Source organism: Mastigoproctus giganteus, chromosome 1 (assembly GCF_048544385.1).
Source record: "Mastigoproctus giganteus isolate SK-2022 chromosome 1, ASM4854438v1, whole genome shotgun sequence".
Classification (NCBI taxonomy): Eukaryota; Metazoa; Arthropoda; class Arachnida; order Uropygi; family Thelyphonidae; genus Mastigoproctus; species Mastigoproctus giganteus.
Window position 1 is genome coordinate 80,509,515 of NC_143575.1, and position 22,511 is coordinate 80,532,025.

At 36.8% G+C, this 22,511-nt stretch overlaps 1 protein-coding gene across 1 annotated transcript in view; it reads left to right on the forward strand.

Moving 5' to 3' along the window:
* Positions 1–22,511, forward strand: part of LOC150090924 (uncharacterized) — a 186,191-nt gene that overhangs the window by 108,005 nt on the left and 55,675 nt on the right. The window contains exons 10-11 of the mRNA XM_090377745.1: positions 8,422–8,500; positions 22,431–22,510. Coding sequence (XP_090233871.1) covers positions 8,422–8,500; positions 22,431–22,510 — 159 coding nt within the window. The remainder of the gene's footprint in view (positions 1–8,421; positions 8,501–22,430; position 22,511) is intronic.

Below are 22,511 nucleotides of genomic sequence, written 5' to 3' on the forward strand. Positions count from 1 at the left end.
AAAGTTGGCTCTGTGGGTTTGAAGCTGGACAGTAAATGGATGTTGGCTGGTGACGGCACGTGTTCGGAGACTGTTTTGAAAGAGAGAGCGGGAATTATAGAAGCCAATTCAGAAGAACAGTGCCCATGGAAGTATCTGTAGAAGAGGCATGCAGCAGAAACAGTACGTCTATGAGACAACGAGTGGAGAGACTCTGTTAGAGATGAATCATTAATTAACCTAACTGCCCTCTTCTGAATGGAATCAAGAAGCCTGAGAGAGGTTTTGGGGGGCACCACCCCAGATGTGGGAACAATATTCCATGGCAGGGCGGATTTGCGATTTATACAGAGTGAGCAGCTGTTTGGAAGAAAAGTAACGCCGAGAGCGAAAGAGAAAACCAAGTTTTTTAGATGCAGAGGAAGCAATAGTTGTAATGTGCTTGTGCCAAGAGAGATTAGAAGTCAGGGTAATCCCCAAAAGAGATATATCATTTTGCCTAGAAATCGGAGTGTCACTAAAGATAAGCATAGGAGCAGAAGAATCCTTTTTGCGAGATATAAGACAAGACTGAGTTTTAGAAGGGTTGAAATCAACTAAGTTGTCTTTGCCCCACTGGAGAATTACCTGAAGATCGGCATTTAAGGAATTGGCAGCAGATTTTCGAGAACTTGAAGCTGATTGAGCAGGACAAGGTTTCTCAAAATGGAAAGTTGAATGCAATGTGCTATCATCGGCAAAACTATGGATAGGATTTTCAGTCAATGGAAGAAGGTCATTGATATACAAAAGGAAAAGAGTGGGGGAAAGAACTGAACCTTGGGGGACACCGGCATTAGTGGAGAAGTTAGAAGAGAGAGATCCATCTACAATTACCCTCAGTGAGCGATCAGAGAGAAAACTGGATAACCAATTACTAAAAACAGTTGGCAAACCATAAGATGGAAGCTTGTTTAGAAGAACTTTATGCCAAACACGATTGAAAGCCTTTAAGATGTCAAGAACAACTTCTTATGTTTCACCGAACCTTTCCATTGAATTAGTCCATAAATGGGTAACATAAGCCAGAATATCACCAGTGGATCGACACTGACGGAATCCATATTGGTGATCGTTGATCAGACGGAAGGTTTCTAGGTAGTTTAAGAGTTGGCGGTTAATTGATTTCTCCATTACTTTAGAAAGAGTAGAAGTAATTGCAATGGGACGATAATTGGATGGGAGGGATTTGTCACCCTTTTTAGGAACTGGCTGGATATGAGCAAATTTCCAAGCAGAAGGAAAAACACCTTTGGAATACGAAAGTGAAAAAAGGCGGCAAAGAATAGGAGTAAGTTCAGGAGCACAGGTTTTGAGAACAAGTGGAGAAATACCATCAGGACCTGGAGCTTTCTTAGCATCAAGATTCATCAAAATCCTTCTGATATCCTTTTGACGGAAGACCACAGAAGGCATTGAATGGAGCGTGTTAGGAATGGTGGGAGGTGTTTTACCAAGATCATTAATACATGAGCTGGAAGAAAAATGGGATGCTAACAGGTCAGCTTTATCCTTGGCTGAAGTGACAACAGAACCATCTGGTTTGGACAGAGGTGGGAGCAGAGATGGGCAAAAGTTGCGGCCAATAGCTTTGGCAAGAGACCAGAATGCTCGGCTACCATTAGGGCAAGAAGCAAGTTTTCTACTCTTAGCCTGTTCAAACTCTAGTTTGGACTGATTAATAACTGCTTTACAATTGTTGCGAGCTTTGATGTAGGCAGAAAATGAAACTGAAGAATTAGAAACAAGCCAGTTACGATATGCAACATTCTTCTCTTGGACAGCCTTAGCACATTTGTTGGAGAACCAAGGTTTAGATAAAGGACGAGATTTTAAAGTGGAGTGTGGGATAAAGGATTCCATTCCTGCAAGAATAATTTCACTGACACGATCTGAGCAAACGTTGACATCAGAAGTTTTGAAACAGTAATCAGACCAAGGAAAAGAAGAAAAGAAGTCTCGCAGGTCATCCCATTTTGCATTCTTGTAATGCCAAACAATACGAGGTTGGGAATAGCCATGAGATAAAGGTTCCATTGGAGAAGAGACAATCACCAAGTTGTGATCTGAAGTGCCTAAAGGACCTCTCACTTCGACCTTGTACTTAGAAGGGTTGTTTGTGAGAAAAAGATCAAGCGTATTGGCTGTATGATTAGGATTGTCCGGTATTCTTGTAGGTAAATGAACAATCTGTGCTAGGTCATTAGTAATTGCAAAAGCCTCAGCATCTCGACCTGCTGGGTCGGTGTAACTAGAAAACGGAAGCCAGCTGGAGTTGTGAACGTTAAAATCACCAAGGAAAATTACCTCACTGTTAGGAAAGTTGGACTGGAGAAAGTCAAGTTGCAAAGAGAGGAAGTCAAAGAGCTCCAAGTGATTAGTGGAGTTGGGAGAACGGTAGAGACAACAGATGAATTTGACACAATGAGGTAGAGAGATTTTAAGCCAGAGAAGATCAAAGAGAGGAGATTCCAAATTGCCAAGTCTCTGACAGGGAATATCAGAACGGACATATGCACAAGTACCACCTTTGAGGTGAAAGGAATCATACAGCAAATAATTTGGACATCTGAGATGAGCAGTAGTTGAATCAACTGATAATTGAGATTCAATCAGAAAACGTACATGGGGTTTGGAAGACTGCAAGTGGAAATGGACATCGTTGAGATTGGAATTGAGACCACGTATATTTGTGAAATGAATTAGGAAGTCCTTGGGAGGTTTAGATCTTTTCGCAGATAAGCTTGCTCTATTAGTTTGACAATTCATGGTGTATTCAATAGTAAGAAAAAGTGGGTGGGACATGCTGTATGAAGTAATGAAATTTTTGGATATGGCGTACATGTGGTAAGAATATACCCAGATCCTTGACATAACGTGGCCTCGACAATGCTCCCCGCATACACACTACTCGGACTCCCTCCAGTCACTATCTGGCAGAGTAGAGGTAGCAAGATTATACACTAGCTGATCCGGAAGCCTCCTAGAGAGTTACCAATAGGTTTGGTCCGGTGTACTATCTAGCGGCCGGCCTGCGAACACCGTTTTAGAGCTGTACCCTCGAAATGTAAGGAATATTGGATCTCGCCACGACATTCATCATAACCTCAAAAATCATCAATCATACTGAATGATGGAAGAGATAGGGAAGGGTTGGCCGGAACTAAATATAACAAAATAACAAAATATAACAAAAAAATATAACAAAAGAAACAAAAAAAAAAAAAAAAAAACTTTTGATTACTGACAACTGTCTGGCACCTGCCAGTATTTCTGCCAAACTTAAAAGTGTGAAGTTGTTTTTACCACCAAACATAACATCAAAGCTCCAGTCAGTGGACCAAGGTATTATTAAAAATTTTAAATTTCATTTTTGAAAGAGAATATTAATGAAGATTGTCAGTGTGTTATACGAAAATAGAAAATTGTAAGGTTACAATTAACCTTAGAGATTGCATTTCTGAACTAGCAAAAGTTTGGATAAACGATGTCAGTGAATACACTATTCCAAATTGTTTTTCTAAAGCAGGATTTGCATTGAATACATTCTTCTTGTTCAGCAACCAGACAAACAAGATAAACTACTGCTTTCACAACTGAAAACCTTTTGGACATTGTTAGAATTGTCTGGAAACATTGAAAATGATATCACACTGGATGGTTATGTTTGTGTAGATCAAGATCTGGGTGCAACAGAACATCCAAATGAAGATGAAATACTGCCGAACAGTGTTAGAAATGACCATGATCACGAAGAAAGTAATGATGGCACTTAAGACACATCAGAACAACCCATAGAAAAGTCAACTCGTGAAGAAATGATTCATGCTTTTGAAACGGTTCATCTGGGTCCACAGTTTTTTGAAAATGTTCCTGATGTTTTTAATGCTCTGAATAAATGTGAGGTTTTCTTTTGAGAATCGGGCATTTTTTAATTATACTGTGCAAACGAAAATTACCGATTTTTTTAAAAATTTGTGATGCTTGCCGGCGAAAATTGTGTAAACGTAATTTAAATAAGTATATTTTTGAAATAAAATACATTAAAAATAATAATGTAGATTTGTTTTAATTTTCTAATTAGATAATTTCCAATAAAAAAATATATATTCTCTGTATAATGAATTTTTTCACTTGATTTATTTAATTCATTATAGGGAAGTTTGGCTGCATTTTCAAAATTCGTTGTAGATAGACAAACATCATCCTGTTCATAGAGTATAATTGGAATAGGGTTAACAGAAGTGGAGATACATGAGATATACAGAAATGGATATACATGGATATGTACAATAGAAAAACATTTTGATTGGATACAAGGTGTGATCAAAAAGTTCAGAGACAAAACTAATATTTGGAAAATGATGACGTTTACTAACTATTAGAATTGATTGCCTTTAAGTAGTCTCCTTGACACTGTATACACAATTCGAATGCTTTTGCAACTTCTGAAAGCATTCCTGATAAGTTTATTTTGGAATTGCTACTCATTCTGAAAGCATTGCTGATATGTTTATTTTGGAATTGCTACTCGTTCTTGTGTCCGGTTATGAAAATCTGTGACCTTTCAAGGACTTTAAACTTGGGAGAGGGAAAAAAACACAAGGAATCTATCTACTGAATGTGGTGGATGGAGGACCACCAGTGATGGAATATTTCACAATAAATTCTTGAATAGAAAGTGCAGGTAGTCGATATGATAAGCATCATTTTCACATTTAATTAAGAGAAGTTTTTGCTTTTTTTTTGGGCCTTAGAGAAGATGGAATCTGCCTTTGTTTCCAGGTCATAGCCACTTTGCAAACCATTGGAAAGTCTTCATCAACATTAATGATGGAAAAAACAAAGTGTGGGACAGCAGCAGCAGCACATTGATAAAGACCCTGACATGAGATATATCTCTGATCATCAGAGAGGAGATACAGACTTGACTGAAAAGAATTGCACTCCCAAATCTTTTGTTAAAATTGATTTACATGTCCCATACAAAATGACAATTTCACTAGCAACTTCCCAGATAGTTAAACATTGAACACTCCTGATTAAATCAAAAACACAAGCAACTGAATCATCAGATTTTAAAGTTGAAGGTGGCCAGAGCAAGGATCATCTTTGATGGACAAGCATCCCTCTTTGAACTTAGATCCATTGAAAAGTCTTCAAACAAAATATATGCGTGCGTACATTTCTAGATATGAGTGAATTATCTTCAACATGTGAATCGAGCTTATTTTAATATTCAGTTATGCACCAAATACAATGGTCTGCATCTTAAGAAAAGTTTTCTCATGTTTTACTGCTGAGTAGAAATCTAAAAGTCTTTAATGAAATTTCAAAAGTCAGCTCTATCACATTGAATTTTTTGCAAAAAAAAATGGTGATGGTGCTTCTGGTTTGTTTTGTATTTGTATAGGTTTTGCAAGTAGGTTATTTTTAAAAAAAATAAATAAATTTATAAAAATATGTAAAAACAGAAATATCAAAGGCTACATTCTCCTATCAATTGCAGATGGCTGCAAACTGGATTTCTTATAGGACAGTTCTTGTGCTCAGTGAATAGTGTGAGAATGCATCAGCATTAATTGCAGCAGACCCCTCCATGTCTTTGAGGGAGCCTTGGCTTCTCCAGTGATATAAAGATAAAATCTTAGAATACTGTGCAAGACTGAAGTGTAATTATTCATAAAGTTTTTTTTTTTTTTTTTTTTTTATGGATTATAACACACTTCCACAAAGAGCTCAGTTGGTTAAACTTCTTGAACATGAAGATATCTAGAAAATGGAACAGCCTGCCATTTCCACATCCTGAACCCTACAGACCATGCCAAGGGTATTTTGGGGAGGTAAAATGCAAGTTGAGACAAACTAAAATCTGCTCTCCAAGATGAATTTAATTTTACCTACTGACCTCCTGAATGACCTTGTTGTCAACACGAGGGCTTGGTGCAAGTGTTGTATAGCTGTGAAAGGTGATCATCCCCTCTCCATTAATCTCTATATAACCCTTTATTCATGTATAAAATTTATGACTTTCATGAGTTGATAATTATTCTTTCATGGTATTCATGTTCATTATGTGTTTGGTAGATTTTCCGAGTTGCTTGGTAATAATTTCTATACAAACTTATATGAAAATCTTGACAGGTAGGGTGAAATTTCTTAAAATATATAACTTTTGAATCCGAGTGTGTATATTTCACTTATATGATTAAGTTATAACATAGTTATCTAAAGTTTATATGGTTTCTTCAATTCTAATACACCTGATAATGTAGATCAAAGGTTGAAACCATAATGGAGGAATACCTAAATCTGAATCCACGTTGTCAGTTCCCTCTAATAGATATTTTTTATTTTTATTTTTTGCTTGCTTACTTCTTTTTTTTTTTAAAGAGATATTTCCTGCTACATATGACAAGTTTGTTGCTTCTCATATGATTCTGAAAGCTCCAGGCCACATTGCTCACATTGGTACACTTCATAAACCTCATCTGCCATACTTCAATACTGTTTTGCATGAGTGGTTTACACTAAATTGTTCTGCTGACACTTCAATTTCTGAACAAAAAGAAAAAACAATGCAGTCAACATAAAGCATATAAAGCAAAAAACAACAACAAAAAGCATGTGTGTACCCTGTACGCATGAAAGATATTTTATGTGAAAACATCTCTGCCGAAAATCAGAACCATAAATCGGACTGAAGTTATGAATGATATAACATTTAATATTCACATTCGCTATTTACTCTACCAAATCAACAATAGTGACTGAGTTAGCATCATTTAGGAAGTAGCAGGTGTATGCATAAGCTCATGCCCACTACTTCATAAATGACATAAATGCTCGTTCAACTTACATTGTTCGTCGGTTTTATTTCAGTCCAAAATAACAATGTAACGCCCACTACTTATTCTACTGAATGAACGTTAGTGACTGCATTAGCATCATTTTGGAAGTGACGTAATTTGCATCATTTCCGCTTCACATTTTCACCAATGGGCCAAACACTGATTGTCGGACCGAAATTTCATAGGTGCTGCCAAAGATATATAAAGAATCAATGTTAGTGATTGCTTTAGCGCAATTTAGGAAGTTAAGTCATTTGTGTAATTTCCATGTCACATTTTCATGACAAATTGGTTTTACTTCAGTCTGAAACTTAGTAAGTGCTGCCAAAGATGTTTTCACATCAAAAACTCACATAAAGCATATAAAAGTTTGTATGCTGTATGTATGTTCAATTTTGATCATGGAGAAATTTTCTGCTCTTGCTGAATATCAAGCACCAAGTCCTCTGTGCTAAGGCTTGGGCTTATTTTCAGCTTAGAGACATACAGTTTTGCCTAAGTTACTATATCTTTTTAAATTGTCTAGCGTCACTAGTATAAGTGAATCTGCTATATATTTAAAAATCAGGACAGCTGTTTCAAAGCCTACTGACTTCTCTTCAGCTGTCAGTGATCTCTAATAGGAAGCATATACTGAATGCTGAGAAATTTATTTTCTCTCAGTGAACAGCTAAGCAGTGAGATAAAACTTCCATTTAAAAACATAGCTGTTATATTTACAGTAGTAAAGGGGATAGTGCAATACTGCATAGGACAAACTTGGCCCACTTCTAGGGATTAAAGGTAAACATGACACTTATGTTTTTAAATGGAAATTTTGCTTCCAAATGCTACTTGGGGCTGTTAACTTAAACAAAATACATTCACAGTTTGATATATGCTTGTTAAGAGTCTGCCTGCCAGACAATGAGAAGCCATTAAGCTTAGCAACTTAGGCAGCACCATGAATAATTATGTTAGTTTCCATGCCCATGGAAATAGAGACATGAGCCCATATCTCCATTTGTCTCTGTGCTGAACACAAGTCCAAGCTCTGAGTTCTTGGTGCTCACTAAAGACAGCACCAAGGACTCAGTCTTTGGTGAGCACAGAAAGTCTCTCCATGATTGAAATTGAACACAGGTAAAGCACAGAACTTTTGATCTAATTCCAACTGCTGCATTAAAATATCCCTGCAATTTTATAGTATTAAACAATGAAGTATTTTATTTATTTATTTAATTATTTTTTTTTTCACTTACAGAGTTTTGTGGCTTTAGTTACTTCTTTGATAGATATTATGCTGAGTTGATAGTTAATACTGAACCATGGATATGATGCCCATGTATCTGGAATTTCATTGTCTTACCACTATGAAGTTCCACTGACATCAGATAAACAAAAGTTTAATATGTATATTATTATTGTTTATTATTATAATTTGATAATATAAAATTTTCTTTCATGGTATGTATTTAAAAAAAAAAAAAAAAAGATAGACTGGGAGAAGGCTTAACTTTCACTGTTGTAAAGATTTCAAATAAATTTTATACCATTATTTATAAACCTTTAGATACATCTTTAAAGTATGAAAATAGTACGTTCACAAAGAAAGGCTCTGTTCTGCTGCCAAACATGGAATCAAGTAGATGGTAAGTGAACCTAAATCAAATTGTCTTGCATATAATTCACAATGGAAAAGTTTTATTATGTGTTACAGATAATTTGATTAAAATACACGGAACAGAGTAAGTACTAACCCAAAAAATAATAATAATAACAACATATACCTTCATTCATTTACTAATGGTTGGGTATTAGCTGTGCTGAAAATGATTGAGAGTAATGGCTATTCAGTCTCACAAGAAAACTCATCGAATCCTCAAGTACACATCAATTTGACTGGCATCATAGAAATGATATTGAAAACCCAAGAAGAAAAATAACTTGTTGAATCTAGCATGAACTATGCTTAAAGCTTGCTTACTACAACAAATATCAGGCCAAAATTTATCTTGTCTTTTTCAAAAGTCCAGATAAATTTTAATATCCTCCAGGATATCCTCAAAACGAGTCTCATTTTTGGCTAATGTATTTGTTATTTACTGTTCAGTTGGAACAGTTTATAGTACAATTGCACTTATTAAAGCCTTTTCACATGGAACTAAGTCAGCCAGTCTCAGGCAAAAGTACAGTCTCCTTGCAATTCCCCCCCCCCCCACAGGTCCAGAAGTACTATCTTTATAAACACATGCAATCTACAGATATGACATACTATGACACCTCATAGTCCAAACTGCCTTGGTAATAATTTAAAATAAGCCTTGGCTTGCAAAAGAAACATTTCATTGCATTGGTTTAAAAATGGCTTATTAAATTGGATTATAGATCAATTAATTAACATTTAAATTTAGAGACATTTTTGACCTTTATTTGTGGGTCTTTCTTAGAGTTAGAATTAAATGGGGTTCGAGGGTAGCCTGTGCGGCCGCAGCTATTTTGCAGCTCCTGGAGAAGAGAAGTTTTTTCTCATTTATTTTCTGTTTTATTAGCTTAAATTGGCATAATTACTTATTTTCTAGAGTAGTTTTATATTCCTAGTTACGATACTTAGTTTAAAGTTTAACTTGATAGAGATTTTGTGGGTGTTACTTGGTATCGGTAACGGTATCAAATCCACGTGTTACAAATTGCAGCTCCGTTGAACGAGAGGTTTTTAACCGTATTTAGCCGATTTATTAACCAATTGTTATATCAAATTATTATCTATAAGTAGCTATAGACCTAGTCAGGATCCTTAGTTTATTCTAAATTGAGACAGCGAGATTTGGAAGTTAATCAAAAGAGTCCGTAGAAGTACCATTCGTAATTACCGCCATTGTAACACGATACAGCATATCCGGAATTCGATAGCATTAGCAAAGCTAATGTGTATCGTGGTAATTAGTTAAATGGAAAGTATTAATTTTTCTCGATCACATCACGACCGCAACATTGAATATAGTGCAGACGTGGTAGATGACTTTCATCAACCAGTGAAATACCACCACTTTGCTTATTTGGAGGCTTGAAGTGGTGAAACCCATGTTTAGTTTCTAGAGCAAAGTTTCCGGCACCCCCCTCCCCCCCGTACTTCTCCTTCAACCCATGCACGGTACTAAGTACTATAGGTTTTGATACCTTTCGTGTTTGGGGTTTTCATAAAAAAAAATAAATAAATAAAAAAATAACTTTTACATTGAACCATAATACAATATAACATATATGTTATTAACATAACATAAAATAATAACATAAATAACATAAATAAAATAAATAACATAAATAACATAAATTAAAATAATAACATATATGTTATTATTTAATACAACTGCCAGTTCAATATACATCTCCATTTTTTCCCTACTTTAATCACACAGAAACTAATAGAAACCTGCAAAAAAAAAGTGCCAAGTTATGATGAATAGCCTGAAAATTAATGAAGAAATGTTAAATAGTTTTAGAAAATAATGCTGCTACTCTACATTGTTTTTACTTTTTACTGTCTGGAAACGCTGTTGTCTGTTTAATTACAGTAACAGAGCTTGGGCTTACACTCACTTTAGAAATGGCTACATTATCCACGAGCTGACCTACACTCATGATCCAAAACATTATGACCACCTACTCTAATAGCATGTTGGGCTGCCTTTTGCAGTGATAATCGCTTATATCTGGTGTGGCATAGATTCCACAATACTGGAAGGTGTCCTCAGGTATCTTTGACCAGCTGTACAAGACCTGGAATTTGACGACAGGGTGAGGCACTGGTGTGTGGACTGGCAAATGCTCTGTTCCACTGCATCCCACAAATATATGATGGCATTGATTTCAGGGCAAGTTGGAAACCAGCAGAGCACACAAAATGCTAGGATATGATCCTTGAACCATTCCTTCACAGTAGGCTTTGTAACGTCGGACAATGTCTTACCGAAAACGCCTAGCACCATCTGGATACACGGTCATGATGTAGGGCAAAACTTGGTCCAAAACAATGCCAAGGAAGGATCTGTCAGTGAAAGTATGTTCAATGGGGGATGAGGGAACCCAATGATGTTCATGAAGACATCCTTCAGACATTCCCCAAACCACTGCCACCAGCCTGTTTTCATCCAACCATGCAGTCTAGTTGGAGATGTTCATCTGCTCACTGTCAAATATGCACCCATCCATTGGCATGATGGAGCTGAAACCTTGATTCATTAGATCAGGCAACTCTTTTCCAGTCATCCAATGTCCAGGAATGGTGCTGACATGTTCACTACAGGTGGAAGTGTAGATGGCAGTTGGTGGAAATGGGCACATGAACAGGTCACTTTCTCATAGGTCTATCCACTGGATGGTGTGCTCTGTGCACCCTGGTTGTAGTGCCAATACAACCACCTAACATTCCCCATCCCAGCATGCTAGACAGTTATGTGTCCCTCTTTAGACCATTCCCACCACACCTTCTCTAGCAGTCCTTGAACAGCCGACAATGCCTGTGATTGCCGAGATGCTAGACATGCCTTTCTAGTTGTGCAAATCATTCTCCATTAAAACTGCATCAGATCCTTCCCTTTTCCCATTGCATGGACTTCATATTGGCAAACTGACGGGTGATGTTATTTACCTATAACATCACTCGGTGGGGGGCTCATGATTTCCAAGTGATTCCAAGCAATATCAAAGTGATAATTTAGTGCTAGTGTGTGTGTGTGTGTGTACGCGCGCGCGTGCACACACACACACTGAGTTAGCTGCACATTGTCAGGGGGATGGTTGTAGCATCGAATGTCCTTTTACAGTAGGTCCCAAACGTGCTTAGTGGGGTTGAGATAAGGTGAGTTGGACAGCCATGACAAAATGGAGAATTCATTGTCACATTCCTAAAATCAGTTAGCAACCTCCAGGTCTTATGGTATGTTGTCTTGTTGATAGACCAGAGTTGTCTAGATATACACTGTCATTGTGAAGGGGCATACTTGGTCAGCAGTAATAGATAGGCATTCCCATCGAGCCTTTCATTAACAGTGATCAAAGGACTCAGGACATGCCATGAAAACAGTCCCCAAACTATAACACCACCTCCAGCCTGTCAAACACCAACAGTGCATCCAGGTGCCATGGCTTCTCATTGCTTTCTCTAAATGAGGATATGCCCACCAGCATGATACAGCTGGAAACAGGATTCATCGGGCCAGGCAACAGGTTTCCATGTGTTGATGGTCCAGCATTGGTGCCAACATGCCCACACAAGGGGCAGTTTCTTACCACCCAAGCTTACCACCCAGTATTGTACTGAGTGGTAAGCTTGGCCGCTGTGCTGTGTGTTACGAAACGAGAGACATCACACTCATTATGGATGTCAACCATACATGGCTGTCCCATTTGTGCCATTTGGCTGGTTGTCCAAACATTGTTGAGCCAGTCACAGTAGACTTGTGACACCACAGAATTGGAGCACTTAACCATGTTCACTGTTATCAAGATACTGGCATCTGCATGGCTTGCCCCCACAATCATTCTGAATTCAAAGTCAGACAGATCTTCCTTGCAGACACTCAAAAAGCAAAATTCCACGTGTGTGAACTACAATCTTTTATCAGCAGTTCCACCCCCCCATGAAAGAATGGACTTTATTGCTATTTTAGATTTATTTACAATGATAATATAGAATTATTTGTATGTGTCAGGCATAGCCTCTTTCTGTATATAGCTACAAGCAAACTAGGTTTTCGACTTAGTGCATTGATCTAATGTTGTTGAGGCACTTCACTACAAGATGCTTTGGTATGGCACTACTCTAAATAAAAGCCACTGCTCCAGTGAAGAAATATATTGTTTTTTTATTTAAAGTATGTACCACTACCTCGACCCAGGTTTCGACTCTGATTGGAGTCTCATCGGTGGGTAGGTAGACATTGTGAAGACACCTGAGCAATTCGATGATAAGATATATCCACGTTATGTGAGATGGTGCAGTAAGTGAAGTAGACACAGTTAGGTCTTAACAATTATAATATTTAATAACTGTTTCTCTCAGTAAAGTACTGTCCAAAGAAGGAAAAACACCTCTTGTTTTTTAACTCTCTCTCTCTCTCTCTCTCTCTCTCTCTCTCTCTCTCTCTCTCTCAATAGCCTCTCCAGCTGCTTGGTCACTAGGTGATACCACTCCTGCCTCTCCATGGTGAGGCTGAAACTAGAAAGAAAATTTCTCTTTCTTTCCAAAACTAATGAACCAAAGACACAAGAAATTAAATCCTTATGCGAAGAGAAGGAAAATGGATGTGAAAATTATAAGATCTTTTCTAATTCTTCATTCTACTTCCAACCAACCTCTTGGTAAAACTGCCACCTTTCATCACCCAGAAATGTCTGGAAAGTACAGTAGATTTGCTTAAAGTGGTCTGACAATCTGAGCAACTCAACAAAACTACAGTTTTAGGTGGAATTCCTATAACAGTTTGTTGCTTCCGACTGCTCTATCAGCAAATCAGATGCAACTCAAACCAGAAAGGACTATAAATAACCCAATCACAATACTACTTTCTGTTGTTTTCTGACAGCATATTAACATGGATATTGAAGAGAAGACAGCAGGATGACTCAATATTAGAAATCTTTCAACAAGAAAAAATGGACACTGAATGGCTATATCTTCCAAAAGGAAAGAGAAAAGACTGAAAGACAAAAAGCATCAGACCCTTGTAAGCAAATCAAGTGTCCTGCCAAGTCAAAATAACACCTGCTCTTCTGCAGTGGAACTGTTGGGGATACTGCAATAACTGTGATGACATTAAAGATCTTGCAGAGTATGATCCAATTGCCTTTTGTTTATAGGAAACAAATTTAATGCCATATCAATACTTCAGTTAAACAGTGTGCTATTTACAGACAGGAATGCTCCACAGATAATACAATCTGTTCTACTAACTGTGAAAGTAGTATGAGGGGGGTATCAAAAAGTTCATACCGTTACCTAGAAATAATAGCCCTAGAAAGTGAAAGTTCCTTCACAGGAACTTTAATCCTTTTCTATGTACTTGCCATGTATAGTAACACATTTTTCCTATCTATGGATCAGTTGTTTAATGCCTTGATCATAGAAGTCAGCACTTTTTTGATGACTTCCACTTCATTGATGACTTCCTGAAACAAATCAAAGCGGTGTCCACACAATGGTTTCTCCATTTCTCGAAACAAGAAGTCTGACAGCACTAGGTCAGGAGAATAGGGTGGGTGCTACAGTAGTTTGCAGCCGCACTGGGCAGCGGCCGTATGAGCTAGTGCATTGTCTGACAGAAGATAGACACCATTGGTTAACATTCCACACCTTTTCACCTTCAAAGCATTATGTAACTTTTTCAAAAGATTTCTGTAGTCTCCATTAAGTGTGGAACCACAGGGTAGGTAATCTGTCAGGATAACCCCTTTTCTGTCCCAAAACACAGACAACATCACCTTCTTCACAGATGGAGTAGTCTTTGCCTTTTTGGGAGGTGGGGAGGAGGTGTGCTTCCACTGCTTTGACATATCTGTAGTCTCTGGATCATACTGGTACACCCAGCATTCATAATTTTTCACAAACTGATCAAAAATGTTCTCAACATCCGTATTATTGTTCCCAAATCCAAGAATTGACAAGAACAATGCATTCGACATTGCTTCTGCAAAGGCATCAGCAACCTTGGAACCCATTGTGCGGAGACCTTAGACATGTGCAGATGGCCATGTAAAATGAGTCTGTGTGGGTAGCACAGTTGTATCATTACTGTCCTCCCCACACTGGGTGTAAAAGGCCCGGGTTCGAATCCTGTCGATGATGCCAGGAACTTCAATGGGCTTTGGCTGAGTTAGTCGGTCTCAGGCTTAGATAAAAAGATCCCCCCCCCCACACCAAAAAAATAGGCAAATCGACCATAGAACACACAATTTACAGACAGAATACACAATGCATGAAAGATGAATTTAATTATTTGGGTGGCCTAAAAATATATTAGTTTGGTCATGTAAAATGCTGTGGTGACCCATAACTAATTCCCACTGCATTTGCAATGAAATGAATTGTCACTCAGCACCAGCTGCTCACCCTTTTCAACTGTCTCACTGTCTGTTGATAGCCTTCCTTCTCTTGGCTCATCAAAGACACTTGTACAACTGCACTGGAACTTCCATTTCCACTTTTTTATCCTGCATTTGTCATAGGATGGACAATTCTGCCTGTACAGAGCTTTCATTTCTTCATCAATTTCCTGAGCTTTCTTTCCCTGCAAATGCAGGAACTTGATGACTGCTCAATACTCCACTTTGTCAACCATAGCATCCTTCCTCAGATTCCGGGCTCCACCTCTGGTGTACGATCACCTATGGGAATGAAATTTCACATGTTAGTTATCGAATATGTAGACAGCTTATATTAAAAATGGCATCTTCCTACTGATGTTTTATCTAGGTCAGGTTACGAACATGTTTTGACACCCCTTCGTAAGAAGTGTTAGTTGCTTAAAGAATGCATCATGTAGGAACACAGCAGCTTCTCCCACATGGTTCACTGAGCTTCTGTGTAACTCGATTCTATTGAGTCAATAGTGCTCTGCGAATTTGTAGGTTTATCTGGAGAAAAGTCCCCCCCCCCCATTTGAGGGAAAACATCTCATGGCAGGATGGGTTGTGGAAGTGTGTACAGGTTGTGCTACCTTATAAAAATCAGGATCCCAAGTAGGGATCAGAGTATGGATTTATATAATTTAGAAAATATAGTTATTACTAATAAGATCTAAAAATCATTTTTAGACCCTCATATATATAAATATATTTTTTACTTTTACAAAGTTGAAGTGATTTTATTTCAAGTATTTAAATGTCGTGGTGGATCCCAGAAGTTAGAAAAATATACAAATATGTAAGAAAATTTTGATAATTAAATCAAATAAATCATTACTGGAATATAACAAAAGTGCAAGAGGGCTAAGATATGTGTGGAAAAGGCTAAAGAAAAGTCTCAGAAAGAGTTCGGAAAATATATGGAAAACAAGTTTCAGGAAGGTGGGAAAATTTTGGTGCTTAGTTTTGAAACCTTAGAATAAGGTTAAAAACAGTAAATAAGGCATTCAAAAGTGATAAGTTAAAATAAGAGACAAAGCTACTTTAGAAGGATGGAGTAGACACTTTAATTTGATAAACAAAGGAGCTTAAGACTGCTGAAAAAGAGGAAAAGATTGAAATGAAATGGCAGAAATTTTGGATATTGTCTTTATTATTGAGACAGAAAAAGTAATGCAAAATATCAAGTATGGAAAGGTAGCAGGTATAAGTGAAATTAGACCTGAAATGTTGAAAGCAGGAGGGAAAACAGTGTCAAAATGGTTACGTATCCAGAAGTTATCTAAAGGACAAGTTCCAGAAGACCAGAGTAAAGCCTTAATCATATCCATACAATTTTCTCCCCAGAAAATTTTGCCAGCCGGGTGGCATTATTAAGTAGCCAGATGAGGAAATGTAATATTTTGCAATATTATAAAGTGTTCTGTTATTTATAAATGTAACTTAAGCAATCCAAAGCAAAAATTAATTGCATAATTTAACATTATATGCTCCTCTCACATTGACCTTGATTGCATAGTATGTTCGAATTAATATTGATCGAGATCAGTGAGCAGTACCATATGGTACCACGAGAATCGCTTAAATTTTAGTTGGGCAGTCAGTTAAATTCACCGGGCGGTGCGCCCATTCAATAGGTCCTGGGGAGAACACTGCCATATACAGGGTGTCTCAAAAATATTGGTACAAACGTTTAGGGGAGGTAGGTAACATCTAAAGGAATGTGAATCGCATAGGAACCCATAACCGGAAACATCACCGTAAGTCGGTACACGGCGCTGTTCATCAGTTTGCGAGAGGGAAAATTTCTGGTTTACTCATTCAAGCAGTAGTTGCCGCATGAAGAGCATGCATCGATATATGAATTATGAGCTGGCAGACATGCAACTAGTGTATTGATTAGCAGAGGGTCCACACAGTGTGCGCCCCCATGCAGCACAACATCGCTTCACAATAAATGTGTGGGCAGATATGGTCAGTGACTGCTTAGTCGGCCCATACCTGTTACCATCCCGCATGAACTCCGCTAAATATCGGATCTTTCTTGAACAAGTTCTACCAGGGTTACTTGACGATGTTCCAGCAAATGTGAGACAACATTTGGTTTCAACGTGATGGGGCGCCTGCCCATTATGGAAGATGTGTTCGTGACCATTTGAACAGGCGTTTTGGGCATCGATGGATTGGCCGTGGTGGACCTGTTGCCTGGCCCCCACGCTCACCTGATTTATCGAGCCTTGATTTCTTTATGTGAGGTCCCTCAAATCTATCGTGTATGAATCGCCTGTGGAGACGGAAATGGATCTCGTGGCGAGACTCATCTGCGCTGCTGCTACTGTCAAAGAAACTCCAGGTGTGTTCAACCGTGTTTGCCAATCCATGCTGCGTCGGTGTCACGCATGCATCGCGTCTCATGGTGGAAACTTCGAGCATCTCTTGTAACATCATGAAATGCATCCATCTCATACTCCATTGTTAATATTATGTCAAATAAATGTTTGCCACTAATTACTGTCTTGTGTCATTTCTGCTTCTTGTGCCTCTGCTACTACTTTCCTGTGACGTTTTCGGTTTTGGGTTCCTATGCGATTCACATTCCTTTAGATTGTTACCTACCTCCCCTAAACGTTTGTACCAATATTTTTGAGACACCCTGTATAAAGAGAGAAATAAAGCTAAATGTATAAAGAGAGAAATAAAGCTAAATGTATATAAAGAAAGAAATAAAGCTAAATGTGTAAATTATAGAATTTTGGTGTATCAAGTATCTTAAAGAAGTGCAAGTATCTTAAAGAAGAGAGGTAAGATGTATTGCTAAATCTAACTTTTGGAAATAACAGTCACATTTTAGGCCAAACAACGGATGCCAAAATCAAATATTTACACTAACAAAAATTACTGAAAAGTCATCGGAACATAACAAGAAGCATTGTTGATCTTGAGAAAGCATGTGATAAAGTGCCTAGAAATCTGCTCTTTCAAATTTTATAAAAATATGGCATCACTCTTTTTGGAAGAATAAAAAGAGAAAATCTGCATTGAGGATTCAAGGAAGTATTCAAAGATGGTTTATGAGGTTAAACTTGGGGCAAGCTGGGGCTGCACTTTGTCACTAAAGTTTAGTGTGAGAGATGCAACAATTGGCCATTATTATATGGATGATATTGTGCTGCTAAATAGTATCATGCAAGATCTTTATAATCACTGAATAACATATATATTGTAGAGAATTTATCATTAAAATTAGTTACCCAAAAACAAATGTTATGAAAGTTGGGATATATGAGTAAAGTTTAGATTGTATACTGCACAACTATAATTGGAACAAGTTACAGGAACTCCCCGACTTACGTAATACTCGGCTTATGCAAATTTGACTTTACGTTAGTTTTTGCTGGCCAGTGCAAACTTAAAAAAATCGGCGAAACGTATTTTGCATCCCATAGGAATAAATGGAGATATTGTGAAAATATCATAATGTGAACCCAATAACACCTTTTTTTTTTTTTTTTTTTTTGTAATCCGTTCCAAGTCCTTGGAAGTTCAAAATTTTGCTATATTACTAAGCTATTTATCTCTCTAAAAGGTAATTTTTATAATAGAAATTGCGCTACACTTTCATCATTATCATATGTTCCATTATAAGAATCAATTTTGAATGCCTTTGTGATATTTTTCTAAAACACATTTCTGGAGGTCACTACCATAAAAACAATTTGCACTATCTGGTTCATTGGGCTTTTCTGTTAGTGCAATCTATTATAAACGGATAGTAAACTCAATCTTATTGCATTTGCAATAATCCCAATAACTGGAATTGTATGGGTTTTTACGTTACAGTATTATGGTGAAATGTGTTCCTCCTTCACTGAAATCTTCAACCATATAAAAAACCTATATTTTCAGCATCTTCTCTTCATTCCTATTTGCTTATTACAATGATGAAGGGAAAGCGACCATGGAAAGTGCTAGTGCTGGCAGTGCAACAAAACGGAACAAAATTGATTTAGAAATGAAGATGATTAATTAAGAAGTACGAAGCAGGACAAAGTTTGTCATCTATTGCACGGAATTAGGTTTTGCTGCTTCAACAGTGAATACTATTTTAAGAAACAGTGTGCATATAAAAGAACATGTTCAAGGATCAACGTATTTCACACCAGTGCCAGTCAGCCCCAACAGTGATCACAAAACAGCATTCAGGTGCTATATCGAAGGTGGAAAAGCTATTAATAATATGGATGGAAAATAAGATTCAGAAGCGAGTGCCCCTGAGTCAAATGGCCATTCAAGCAAAAGCAAGAAGTACAGTCAGTCCTCATATAACACGTGTTTACACTACACGAATTTGATCATACATGATTTATAAATACTGGAACGATATCGTATGTAACACGAACCGAATTCGCTTATGCACGATTCGCCTTTGTGTTTACAAGAAATGGCAGTCGAAACCGGAATCACCCCAACTGAACGCAACACGATAGGAATGAAGAGAAGATTCTGAAAATGTATTTATATTTTTTTTATATCAGTGAAGGGGAAACACATTTCACCATAATAAGGTAAAAACCCACACAAAAACTTATGATAGAAGCAAAAGCATTAGCAATATTTTATTATGTAACAGTCGTAATAAAATACGTATTTTATTACAATTATTTATTGTGTTTGGTAATGTTTTGGTTACAAATGTGTGTTCAATCTTGGGTGGTTGGCACCTAACCCTATTTTTCCCATAGGCCTGTTGTTTATATTGCATGATTTTGCATTGCATGAGGGTTTATTGGAACACGACTATCGTGCTATACGAGGACTGACTGTATTTATGAAGATATTAAGGATAAGTACAGTGAACCCCAAGCCAAGTTCGTAGCAAGCAACAGGTAGTTTAATAGATTCAACCATCGCACTGGTTTCCAAAACATTAAAATATGTGGTGAAGTTGCCAGTGCCGATTCTGCAGCTGCAGAGAAATTGTGATGTGCTGGAAAATAAAAACCTTTTAAATCTCCACAGCCCTCAACTTCCGCAGTGGCGTGCTTATCAGTTGGAGAGTTAATTCTGGCAATGATGCTGGAAAGGTAAAACTTGCCATCTCTCTTTTTGTAATTTTATAATTTGGAAATTTTTGTAATTTTACCTCCGCATGAGATAAAAAAAAATTTAATTCTATTTACATGTTCGTCGAACATTTCTTTTTTGCTTCAAATTCAGCATGCATAGTTGTGAGTATGAAATTTCCCTGAAAGACTTATTTAGGGAGATTCCAACTTACGTAGCGTTCTGCAGATAGCAACTCTTAAAGTCGGGGAGCTCCTGTACTAATTTTGTGTAACTAGGAGCAGCCTGTAATGAAAATGGAAAATTAGCCATTGAAATAAACAGTAGAATAAGTAAAGTAGTCAGGAAATTAGTAAAACAAAATCATTTGGATAAAAGATAAAATAGCTATTAATAATGAAGTTGTAAGCTATTTTAACCTATGAAATTGAGAGCTGGGTAAAAAAAAAAAAAAAAATTATAATCTATAGAATGAAAACGTGAGTTCCATTTTCTTAAAAATAAGTGGAACTAATATATGGAAGCAGTCAGCAGGATAACATTACAAATTAGTAAATAAGGAAAGATCTTGGGATAACAAATATTCAGTCAAAGTTAATTGAAACAAACTTAAGACAGTATGTGTAGAAAGTATGGAATGAGAAGATTAGCTAATCAAATTTTTGAAACAGAAATAAATAAGCCGAAGAGAGCTTGCTCTGGCTAGGGCTAAAAATCTAACTAGAAATATGATAGCATGGAAGGAAACACAGAATGGAGGGCTTAACTTAAACCATTTTACAAAGCTTCCTTCAACCCTGATTAGAAGCCTGAACAGAATTTTGCTTTGTATCTTGATGCATTTCACTTCAGTTGAGGACTGAATGATCTTTTATACTATTATACTAAACTGGTTCAAGGGAAGAAGCAAAATTCTATTCAGACTTCTATCCATGGTGTCTTAAAACATGAATAACTTGGTGTGACTGATAATGTATACAGTATATTACATTTGTGTGTATTTTCATTGCTTTCCTGTTTTAGTAGTGACAAAATGATGCAAGGAAACAAGCTCATGTACATCAGCAAAAAAATAAAAAATAAAAAAAAAACCTGCCCATTTCATCTGTTCATCCCTTTTAATAGTTTGTCTAATCCTTCTTTAAATTTGTTCAAATCAGTTATTCTCTGATGGAAAGAAAATTTTTGCACATCTATCCTGCAACCATTCCTTTTCAATTTATCTGTATGGTCCAAGAAACAGTAAGGATGCCATCAGCATTTAGTTTACTTAATCCATTTAAAGTCTTAAACACTCCAGTCAAGGATGCCTTGTTTCCAGTTGCTGCAATTTATATAATGTCTTTTTTGGTAAGAGAACCCTTTTGTACCCTTGACTAACCTTGTTGCTCTTCTCTGCACCCATTTGAACTGATGCACTTCCTTCCTAAAATGAGGCTTCCAGACGTGTGAAGTACTCATGACAGAATCTCATGAATTGGTCAAGTAACCCATCTGCACTGCTCAGAGAACTGCATATCAGGCAGCATGATTACCTCTAAGTCATTTTCACTCTCCACCACCTTGACTGTGGCACCATCCAATTAGTATGTTATTCTAGGATTAATGCCACACAAAATGCTGGCCTTGCATTATCAATGTTAAACCTTAATTGCAACATTTCAGTCCATCTACATAATTTATCAGGCATTCTTGGAGTTGCATACTCTGATTATTCTCATTAATCACTCTGCCAACCTATGTATATAGCATACTTGAATGTTAAACGTGATATGTCAGTATTGTTAATGAATATTATAATTAGTAATAGATCGAACACCAGACCCTGAGGAACTACACTAATAATATACACACTGGCCAAAAATATATGAACCTATATTTTCCCAGGTCTGGGTAAACTTGTCAACCCTGAGCTAAGTCGAGTTTGATGTTTGGTTTCTTCTGTTTCAACTGAGTGTTTTGTGCCTTCTCTCTCTCAACTTTTTGCTTTTGTCTACTATCAGAGCCTTTTTTGAGATTTCCTTTTTATATTTTTTTTATATTGAATGATTGAGTTTGTTTTATATTTATTTTTTATATTTTATTTTAATATTAAATATATTTTTTTCCCATTTGATATTAAATGTTAAACTGTAGAGAAATAAGTTCTGCAAAATAGTGGAAAGTATTATCCAAATAATATTTTTCACTATTTCACAGAATTTATTTCTTTGCAGTTTAGCATTGAATAATATCAAATGGAGGGAGTGGATAAATATAATAGTTTTAATGATTAGCGAATTTTGCATATTTGTTATAATGGGCGTTTTTTTTTTTTTTTTTTCTTTTCTGTATTAAATCAACATATTCATTTTAATTCACTAATCATTCACTTTATTAAATATATTTTCATAGTATCGAAGAAACACAAAATGAATTCCATGACAGCACTCTCTTGAACCCAAACAGTAGTATAAGCACTCGGACTGTGCCTGG